Below are 11,815 nucleotides of genomic sequence, written 5' to 3'. Positions count from 1 at the left end.
GGTTTTGTTCAACTGGGTCGAACACATTTGAATCATTGGATTCCCGGGTGCCGAACAGGTCTGAGCGTTCCATTTACAAGTTGATCCATTCCCGGATATGATCACCCATTTACATTTTTTTTTTGTCGGGTTTGTGCAGGTCGTATTTAGGTTTCATGTAAGGTTGCGTTAAGTCAAATGTATTCGGGTTGAATTAGTAATGACCTTAGTTCGATCATTGTGAAACATCGATTCCATTCGCTATTGAACGTCAATTCAACTTCGGGTAACTCCTGATCGGGCCATCTTGATTTTGTTATGGATTTTGTAAACGAATCATATTAATAAAAGTATTAAGATCGACATATATATACATATGTGTGTGTGCGATAAATATATGGATGACAACAAAAAACCAATAAAAAACACTATATTGATTATCGTGATGTTTAGTATATTCTCTTAGTCAACTCTTATTTTGAATAATCATCTGCGTAAAACCACTCTAATGAGTAAAGGAGTAGAACAACTCTTCATATGTTTTAATATTATATATTATAACCAACGATAGTAATAACGAGTAGACGATTAATTCCAAACTCTATATAAATGATTTATTATTATAAGTATTATGATTGATATATAAATTTGTAAATAGCTATGATGGTAATGAGAATAATAATACTAATAAACATAAAGCGACAATGATAATAGGTAAAAATACAAATAATTAATAACAGTAATGGTAACGGGGCTAACAATAGCAATAGTAATACAAATAAGAACATGAATACTAACAATAACAATAACAACATAAATACTAATATGTTGAATCATTTTAATATAAGATTGATATTAAAATAATTTTAAAACCAATATAATACTCTATTGATTATAAATTAGTATAACGACTCTTAATATGTTATAATACTATAACAAATGACAATCATACATTCATAAGTTTACAATGACGGTTCATATGAGGCCTAAGTGATTATAACGAGGTCGGGTTCATAAGTTGGACAACCATATAGTAACTTAACACTTAGTCAGTTACTCGGTTATTCCCTTGTCCATAAGCATTATCATATCTTAAATATCATATCATTGACCTAGAAAACAATATGAGTATAATGTGATCATAATTGGTGATAATGATGATTAAAGTCAATCAACACAAGCTAATATGAGTATAACGTGATGGAAGCCAATGTAAGGGGGTAATCAATAGGCTAAACTAGATTAGTATATAGATTAATCTATTGCATTTCGACTATATGTCAATGTATAGATATTAGTGTATAGATCAATATATTACATTTCTAGCTAGTATACATTAGTATAAACACAAAGTAATACAAATGGATTAGTGTATAGATTAGTCAATGTAAGTGGGTAATCATGCATTATGATAATCGTTCCCGAGTGTAATGCGTTTCATAAACAAAAAAAATCTACTTGAATGATTCAAATTACATATTATACTAAATGAATGTGTCAATGGTAGTTGATAAGCTAATTAAGATAACAATACAATATTTGAGTTAATCATCTTTATAAGAAATGCATTTTGAAACAAAAAACATCTACTTCAGCTATATGTCTTAACTTTGTATATAGTGACTATAAACAAACTATTTTATCAGTAGACTTAAATACTTTAGTACGATATAATAATATTGGAACCATTCTAACTAATACGCGATTGATTATTAATGAATCTGGACTCTTAATATGCTCTAATAGTATAACGAACGATAATAATAATGAGTGTTATATATTAACTACGAATATACGAGCAATTAGTGGATATGAGATTACTACTATAAATAATTATATTATTATTTGAAAATGGGGTTATAAGGTATGAGATTTGGGGTTTAGGGATGTGGAGCATGAAGATTAGTTTTTATGAATAATACTTTGGTAGGATTATTTGTTTTTTTAAAGGCAAAATCCAAAATCATCTAATAGGCAAAATCTAAACCGTTAGATCATCATAATCAATGGCACACAAGAAAATAACACAAAGCAGACGGATCATGAATATTAATCGTTGATACATGTCATGAAACAATATGAACCGTTAGATCGTCTCCTATCCTATTACCTTGTCCCATCTCTCCTCCAAACCTAAAAATCCTATTTCTGTGCTCCTTCCATTGCGTTGCTCATTCCTTCCATTTCTATGTCCTTGCCGGAATTTGGCCACCACCACCCTTCCTCCCTTTTTCGATGCTCTTTTTCTCTCATCTCTCATCTCTCACTCTCGTCTACTAGCCTCTCTCATCCTCACAACCAACGTGTTCGTTCGCCTCTCATCATCCTCGCTGAATCGACGCTCTTCGCTCGTCGTCGTCGCTCGTCGTTCGTTGTTGTCAGTCGTCGATCTTCGTTCGTTGTCATCCGTCATCGATCTTCACTCGTCAATCGTGTTCGTCGAAGACTCAACCACCTTGTTCGTCACCTCTTCACCACCGCCAACATCCGCCGTCCCTTACCGGCCAGATCTAGTTTTCGTTCAAGATATTTTTTCCATTTTTTAGTTTAATTTGTTAATTTTTGTGTTGAATAATTTTGTGTGATTTTTATGTAATTTCACATTTATTCTTTTTTGTGTGATTTTTATGTAATTTCACTAAATCTTGATTTTTTGTATAGTTTATTATAATTGCAGATTTTTTATGAGCTCATATGTTGTTGTTTAGTATAGTGTTATGAGAATTTGAGATATTATTTGGTAGAATATTAAAATGAGATAATTTGGTAAAAAAAATGATAGAAAAAATGAGGAAAATTTAGTAGAATATTAATATAATTTGGAGAATAAGGTTTAATAAGATGTTTTTTAATATTATTTGAAAATGGGGACATTAGGTAATTATAGAAAATATAAACAAGTACATTTTTTTTTTTTACCTAGGAAAACAAATACACTAAGATGGCCCCCAAGAGGAGGGCCATCCTAAAGCATCCTTTCGGATGATTGAGGAAAAAGAAATATCCGGGAAATCCAACCAATAACATAAATTCGAACACAAATGGCCCCTATTAGCCATCCAATCTGCCGCCGAATTCCCTTCACGAACTCCATGCAGAATACGGACCTCCTCGAACGCCTTCAACTCTTCATCTGCATCCATAATAATAGAATGAATGGTCCAAGGAATTTTCCACAAACGTTTGATCGCCTGAATAACACACAGGTTATCCCCTTCAATAATCAGGCACTTAATCCCCATCATTTTAGCAGCCTTAATACCAACTACCAAGGCCCAAGCTTCCGCTACTAACACAGAGTGATGTGAGGCAAAAGCCTGCCCCCCACACACCATCACCTTCCCACAAGAATCTCTAATAACAAACCCCAAAGAGGTCTCTCCAAACTTTAACTTAGACCCATCAAAATTGAGTTTACTAAACGCAAACGGCGGAGGGGACCAGCAGACATTAGATCTATCTAATTTCCTGGAAACCCCCCTAGTCATATTAGACCTATCCCCTGATAGCACTAAAGAATGTGCCCCATCTAACTTAGCAGCAAACACTTTTACCATTATGGCAACCTTTTCAGGGATAAAAGACTCCTGACGAAAAGAAATGCCATTACGCGCATACCAAATAAACCACCAAGTTAACGCAATTTTAGAAATATGGTCAACATCTAACACTTGGGGAAGCATAGAGAGGTAATCTACGAAAGAGCTAGTCCCCTGAACGGGGGGGGGGGAATGGGCCACCCCAAAGAAGAGGCTAAAATAGCGAAAACATCTACACCAAATGGGCACTCTATGAAGATATGACCGGTATCTTCCGAGTGATGATTACAGAACCCACATTCTAGAGGAACAAAAATGTGACTAATCTCTAGTCTTTTTTTTGTAGGAAGACCATTATTGCAAATCTTCCACAAGAAAAACTTAACTTTGGGCGGGATACGGAGCTTCCAGATCCAATAAAAAGGCTCCGGAACCGGCGGGATAATACCAAAACCTTGAAGAAGCGCGACCCCAGATTTAACAGAATAGCAACCATCCGCTGTTAACCCCCACACAAGCTTATCCTCGACTGAATTTCTGGGAATAAAAATACCCTTAATAACAGAGACTATATGCTCAGGAATAATCTGACAAAGACGCTGACTATCCCATTGTAACTCCGTACCAATGAAGAAAGCAACCGAAAGATCCTCAGATCCCCTAATGACTGGACAAACCTCACTAATTGGGTAAGGAAACGCCCAGTTATCAAACCAAAAAGAAATTTTGTCACCATTGCCAACAATCCATCTGAGACCTTTTCTGAATTTTTGTCTTAGCAACATAAGTCTCCGCCATTGCCAAGAAACATTAGCTTTCACCTTATAATCGAAGATAGAGTCTGTCTTCAGATATTTCCTAGAAACCAGATTAACCCACAGATTTTCAGGATTATCAATGATCTTCCATAACAATTTAAACTGGAGGGCCATATTATTAATTTTAGCTTTCTTGATCCCTAATCCCCCGAACTGTTTAGGTTTACACACTTTTTCCCAGCCTATCAGGTTGGGAGATTTAGAATCTGACGGTTTGTTCCAGAAAAAATTCCTATAACTTTTATCCAGTCCATCCAGAATAGCAGACGGTAAAGCAAAACTCTGCATCTGACAGTTGGCCTTAGTAGCTAAGTTCGATTGGATTAAAACCGTTCGACCAGCTTGCGATAATGAATTAGCTTTCCACTTAGGTAGCTGAGCTTGCACCTTCTCACGAATGGCACTAAAAGTTGAGTTCGTAACTTTTGAGTCTATAATTGGGCATCCAAGGTACGTCCCAAGTGACCTAGCTTCAGCCATTTGAAGGATATTCGAAAAAGATGAGGCTAACTCTGAGTCCGTATTCGGAGAACAATGGTAAGCGGACTTATTATAGTTTACCAGCTGACTCGACATACAATACTATTTATCTAAAATATTTCTAATAATAGATTAGCTCTCAGACGACGCTGTAGCAAAAATCATGGTATCATCAGCAAAGGTCAAAAAGGGAATCTTCACACCAGAATGACCAAGCGTCACACCTACAAGCTTAGAACCGGAACTACTCTCATTATGAAGTTGCCTAGCTAGCAGTTCGGCACACAAGATAAAAATATAAGGCGATAAAGGGTCCCCTTGGCGAATCCCCCGTGAAGGGGAGAACAACTGGCCAGGAATACCATTAATCAAAACCGAAAATGAGACGGTAGAGATACATTCTTTCACCTAACCAACCCATTGCTCACAGAAACCCAGCTTGCGCAACACAATAAAAATGAAATCCCATTCCAATCTATCATACGCCTTTTCCATATCTAATTTAATCGCTAACCAACCTTTGGCACCTGATTTCTTTTTAAAAGAATGAAAAACTTCATGGGCTAAAAGAACATTGTCTTGAATTAATCTTTCAGGAACAAAAGCCCCTTGAAGCGGGTGAATTATTTTTCCCAGCACAATTTTAAGGCGGCCTGCTATCACTTTAGAAATAATTTTATAAATGGTAGAGCATAAACTAATAGGTCTAAAATGGTTCGGAGATGAGGGGGCTTCAATTTTAGGAATTAAGGTCACAAAAGTATGATTAACTTCTTTTAGTAACTTCCTAGAATGGAAAAATGCCTTAACGGCTCTAAGTACAGAATTCCCTACTAACGCCCAATACTGTTGGAAAAAGAAAGGAGGGAAACCATCCAGTCCCAGTGCCTTATCCGGCCCTAACTCAAATACTGCTAACTTTACTTCCTCAAACGTGACTTCAGCACAAAGCATTCTATTGTCTTCCCCAGAAATTATTGAATCAAGAAGATGAAAATCACTATTTTCATCAAAATGACAGTTCGGATTTGATGTGAATCTTTGGATGAAAGCATTAGAAAAGAACTCTTCTACTTGAATAGGAGCAGAAATAACAACACCATCTTCATTCATAATAGAAGAAATAAAATTACGATTTCGTCTAATGGAAGCACATGCATGATAATACTTGGTATTAGAATCACTAAGATTTAAATGATTAGACTTCGCTTTTATTTTCCAGTGAGATTCTTGGAACTCAAGCAAACGAGCTTGTTTAGCCAAAAATTTATTTTGCTTAGCACAAAGAGAAGGGCAATCCGGATTAGCTAATAAACTATCTTGAATTAAACGGAGCTTACTTTCAACAGCACGCAACTGTCGAAATATATTGCCAAATCGAGTAGTCGACCAGACTTTAGCCTTTTCTTTTAATAAATTACACTTCTTAGTTAGACAGTACATGAACGACCCATTAAATCTGGTACACCAAGATTTTTTAATAACGGTATCAAAATCTTTCCTAGCCATCCAAATTTTATTAAACTTAAAAGGAGGAGCTTTTCTCCCCTGGTGAAGCTTCAAGCATAATGAAACTTGGCAATGATCCGAAGATGTGAAAACTTGGTGATTAAGAATTGCATTAGGAAATAAATTAACCCAATCTAAACTGGCTACTCCTTTATCTGATCTTTCCAGAATATTACTACTTCCGCCTTTTTTCTTTCTCCAAGTATACCTTTGGCCCTTATAAGGAAGTTCAATACATTCTAATGAAGAAAACAAACTGTGCATAAAATTTAATCGAGCAAAAGAAAAAGTTGCCCCTCCAATTTTATCATGCTGAGAGCTAAGTTCGTTAAAGTCGCCCAGAACAACATAAGGACATGAGAATCCTTGAATAACACTAATTAACTCATCCCAAAAAACAGGCTTGAGATTAGGGTTAGGAGGAGCATAAATCAATACAAGCTTAAACGAACAGTTCATAGAGAGAATACTAACATTGCAGACCAAAAATCTATCAAACTTTGCTTCAACATTAAAAATAAAAGGATTAGAGGCTACATCCTTCCAAAATAACCACAACCCACCTGCTAAGCCAATAGAGGGGAGGAAGTCATGGTGGTGAAACCCACAAAACCTAACACTCGCCTCCGAGGGAGGGGAAAAGGATTTGGTTTCACAAAGCATCATGACATGCACATTATTGTAATTACAAAAGTCTTTTACTTCCTCCATAGCTAAGTGCCTCTTACAACCTCTAACATTCCAAAAACTGATATTCATAAACTTAGCAGATTAGAAATAGAACCAGCCTAGGTTCTACCCCTCTTCAGATTGGCTGTGGAAGACTCATCACCCGAATCCATCTTCCTCCTCTTAGAAGAGCTAGAAACAGACATATTCTCAGGAGTAATAGCCCCTACAACTCCCATCCCCTCAATTTGCCTAATAATTGAGGTCTCAGAATGAATAGAATGGAAAGAGCCATCATGCTGGGAGATATACCCATCCAGAATAGATTCATGAACATTATCCTCCAATATATAAGTATCATCAATGAGGCCAGAATCAATAGCATCATTTTCAAACATTACCTGATTATCTTCCATAAACTGATCGACTTCCGGAATAAAGCCATCATTGACTAACTCAGAAGGGTAGATAGCCCTTAAAGGGACTGGGGCAATCATATCATCATCATTGATATCAGATAGAAGGAGGGGCTTACCACCAGAGATAGCATCAGGGACTGGAGCTGATAGCTCAACAGAACTAAGCTGATTTCCAGCATACAGAGGAGGAGGGATAGCAGATATAGCTTCATTACCAACATCATCATCAGAGGAGTCTAGCTCAATAACAGGCTGAGCTAGAATTAGACCCTTACCTTTACCACCATGACTAGGCAGAGATAGACCAGTAGCTATAAGATGGGCATTAGGGGCCCCATCAGCTATTTTGATACCACCACCACCACGAGCTTTCTTACCTGTGAATGACTTTCCAGCAAACTTTTTCTTATAAACAGGTTGTTTAGGATAGACACCAGAAGTAGATTGACGACGGACAATGTGTCTAGGCCTAGCCTCCACCACTAAAGCTTGTTCAGCAGTGGAAAGAGGCTTAGCTAGCCTAGTAGCACCTTGAATGAACTCAGATAGCCACTGTTTTTTAGGGTGTTTCATCAACATCACCTTAATTTCTTTTTCGGGAGGGGACAAAATCAAACAATCATCAATACTATGATCATCACAGCCATAAAATGAACATCCAATAGAAAAATCTCCGTACCATATTACATAACCACACTTAATACCACCAGCCCTTGTAATCTCAGCATATTCCAGAAGAGGCTCAGAAATTCCACACGCACACATGCACATGATATTTAACGTTTAACTCTTAAATTAAATGTAATTTATTTTTTATTTAATTAATTATTAATTGTAAGAAAAGTTATAATTATATATTTAAATGATTATATAAATATAAAAAAATAATTGAATTTTAGTAATATCTAGTTGAGTACGGTCGGGTTCAAGTTTGAATGCAGGTCTGTCTAGTCAGGTCAACATATAATCTTGCCAGGTGCCGGTCAGGACTGGGTAATCCCAGGTCAGGTTTCGGTCAGGTCTAGGGACTGACCCTCACAGGTCGAACCAGGTTCAAGTCAAGTCAGAATCAGGTTGACCCAGCGCTCAGATCTGTTTCTGACACCACTACATATAGAGTACCCCCGGTAAGTCCCCATGGACATTTTAGGTTGGCCCTCGGTAGGAGGGTAGCCTAGCTTTTCTTTTCCTGGTTAAAACAGAAAAGATACCGGTAAGTGAAAATTTTCAACAATTATAAACATCTTATCTTGTCTATCAACAGTTTATGTGAGAAATCCCTCACGACTCTTGTGCGTAAGTACCAAGCTAGCATAACTGCCTGACCACGAAGCAACCTCCCCTCTCCAAACACATCCAACCTTCACTTTTTTTTTGCAACCATTTTCAGATTACTTCAGCCACCACTTCGGCTCCCCCTAAAACACAACATTACTTGCTAGGCCCGTCATTTAAACCACCCTAATATGCTACTTAAGACTATTATAAATTTACCCACAGCCATAGCTCACCTTCAAAAATCAAAGGAAAATTAGATAACAAAATTCTACACCTAATTCCTCTATTGGTGTTGTCCAACCCCAAACAACTATCATCATCTCCACTAGAAGTAAGCATTAAACAAACCATTAAGTTACACTTAAAAAGTCCAACTATTAGCAATCAAAAACCACTAGGAACGATCACAGAGAATTCAGGAAGAGGTGTCAAGATAGTAGTCCATGTACCTGGATTAACAATATCGGCAAAGGAGCAAGCAGACGAGATAACGAAGGGAGAGCGATTAAGGCCGAGAGTATGATAGTGACAAAAAGATGGAACGGGAAACAATTGTTATGAGAAAGGGAAAGTCACTTTTACGAACATTAGACTTTCTTGCCAGAAGAACTGGCACAAAAGAGAGTGTACTTGGATCCATGTAACGTATGTCACAGAGGCATGAGAGAACAAGACCCATGGGGGACATGCTTAGGTTAGGGGAAATTCGCAAGACTGAAAAGATAAATCCACAAGACGGCTCACCAAATAATATTATCACAGGTTGTGTCTAGCTCTGTCTAGCTCTGATTACATCGACACAAGTAAGAACGTAAATAAGAATAGACCAACAGCACAATGCAAGACAACTTCAATAAGAATAAGACATTACACTAATGCAATGCTTAGGTTGGAGGCAATTGGCAGGATCAAATATCAGAGAAACAATAATCTACTAGTAATACAATCTGCACTTCTCTTCCAAATCCATCCATTTGATCTTCCAAAAACCATCATCACTCACAGAGTGGTAATCTAATGGAATTACGCCCCAGAACTTATCTTTATCAACACACACTAAAAAAAGAAAGCCCAGCAGTCTACCATCTACAAATGCTATCACATTTCTAGCATCTCCTATATATTTCCTGAAGTAGACCATAGGCAATTCCGTAAATAAATGATTTCTTTCGCCAATCTCGTATTTACCAAAACTACACAAAATGTAAATAACAAAACAATTCCTGGAGTATCGAACTACTACCACACCCAAATAGCAGATTAAGGGTAAATGGAATAGGATGAAACGCCATTTACTAGTGGCATTCTCGAATTGAGGGTATTAGAGGAGAACAATGGTATCTAACAGTCATTCACTCCATTTTCATTCTCCACAACTTTTACAAACATAATCTAATCTAATCTACCCTAGGGCAAGTATCACAATCAACTACTATCCTCAAACAAGACCTGGATAGCTTTGAGTACTCCTCAAAACCTCAGCATTACTTGAAATTAAATCGTTCTAAAAACTCATCCAAATACAAAACAATTCAATAGGGATACTCCGCCAACAAAAAAAAAGAAGAGCACAATATATGCCCCTATGCCAAAAACCACAAATACGAGAACCATCAGATTTCAACATACAAACAGAATCCAAAAATCAACATCAACATTATAAACTAGGGGACTTCCTCATTCATTCAAGCAATTCTACCAAGTCTCATCCAAAAACTACATCTCAAAACAGCCTAAAAAAGATCCAGAATTCCATGTTGATAATATTAAAAACCAAAATCAAAAATTAAAAGACAAAAAGAACACACAAAATGTGGTTCATTTTAACATAATATCATCATGAGAAGAAAAACAAACAACAATAATATTAATTATCAGGAATTTCCACCTCACCATCTTCAACCTCCTGCTGCAAATCCTTAGGATCTTTGCCATCAACAGTACATCCAACAGAAACACAAGTACCCAAAATCTCCTTAACAGTTCCTTTCAATTCCTTAGCCATAGATCTAGGCTTCATAATACGTGCAATCTCAATAACATCATCAAGTGAGATATTACCAGTATGTTTGATGTTCTTAACTTTCTTCCTGTCACGTTCAGGTTCCTTCAAGGCCTTGATAACAAGAGCAGCAGCAGAAGGGACCACACTGACCTTGGCTTGCCTGTTTTGGACGGTAAGTTTGACGGTAACACGGAGACCCTTCCAGTCTTTAGCGGTTTCTTTGGCGATGTCTTCTCCGATCTTCTTAGGGGAAAGACCCAAAGGTCCGATCTTTGGGGCCAAAGATGAGGCTGCTCCGACTTCTCCTCCGGTTACCCGGACGAATACTTCAACTATTTGAGATGGGTCGATTTTTGGAGGCATGGTTGAGGTTGAGGATGAGGAGAGAGAATTGGACTGGGAGAATTAAAATGAGAAGAGAAGAGAAATAGAGGGAGGCGAGGAAGATGGCGGATTATGGTAAGATATAAAACTAGGGTTTTGAGGAGGTTTGTGTCAAATACAAATGCTACTACTTTTTTTGGGCTTTTATTGTGCTTTGCAGTGTAATGTATTTTGGGCTATACTAAGGTTTTCGGGTTCAGATATTAGGGATGGTCGATGGGTATAGAAAAATTGGACGTGAAACATAGTGTCTAGACATTTAGTGATAGAAGGGTCGGATAGGTTGTTTGGGTTAATCTAGATTTAAGTTATGATTAATTGCATTTTTTAGGTATAGTATGGTCCATATGAAGGTGCAACTATATTTGATTACAATAATGAAGCAACTGAAATATGTACTATTTTTATATGAGAGTTCCAAAAAATGTTAGAAAATTCTATTGAGAGAAAACGAAAAAGAAAATTATAAAGACAAGAAGACCCAAAAAAAAAAAAAAGCCCCCACGCTTGCTATGCCTATTACTTTTGGGAATTATCAAGAAAACAACAATAGAGGTGATTGAAACTCATAAAATCTTAAAATTCATGGTATTGAAATATGAGATAGAAAGCAAGAGAAAGAGTTTCCCTTCTAAAGTAATTGAAAACTCGAAAAATTAGAAACCCTTGCCTTTAAAATTTCCCCAATTTGATTTCGTGAAATGCATAATTTCCCTAATCGTCAAATCTTTCCTA

At 36.8% G+C, this 11,815-nt stretch overlaps 1 protein-coding gene across 1 annotated transcript; it reads right to left on the bottom strand.

The window, feature by feature from the left end:
* Positions 1-10,348: 10,348 nt before the first annotated feature.
* On the bottom strand, positions 10,349-11,191 carry LOC104903238 (60S ribosomal protein L12-1). The gene has a single exon (XM_010691246.4). The coding sequence runs from the start codon at positions 11,057-11,059 to the stop codon at positions 10,559-10,561; it is 501 nt and encodes a 166-aa protein (XP_010689548.1). The 5' UTR covers positions 11,060-11,191; the 3' UTR covers positions 10,349-10,558.
* Between the last annotated feature and the right edge of the window lie 624 nt (positions 11,192-11,815).

Source organism: Beta vulgaris, chromosome 9 (assembly GCF_026745355.1).
Source record: "Beta vulgaris subsp. vulgaris cultivar EL10 chromosome 9, EL10.2, whole genome shotgun sequence".
NCBI lineage: Eukaryota > Viridiplantae > Streptophyta > Magnoliopsida > Caryophyllales > Amaranthaceae > Beta > Beta vulgaris.
The sequence above is the reverse complement of the archived record's forward strand: the minus strand, read 5'-3'. Positions and strand labels throughout refer to the sequence as shown.

Bases quoted from the DNA above. Each gene is read 5' to 3' on its own strand.
- LOC104903238 (XM_010691246.4), bottom strand. From the start codon at position 11,059: ATGCCTCCAAAAATCGACCCATCTCAAATAGTTGAAGTATTCGTCCGG.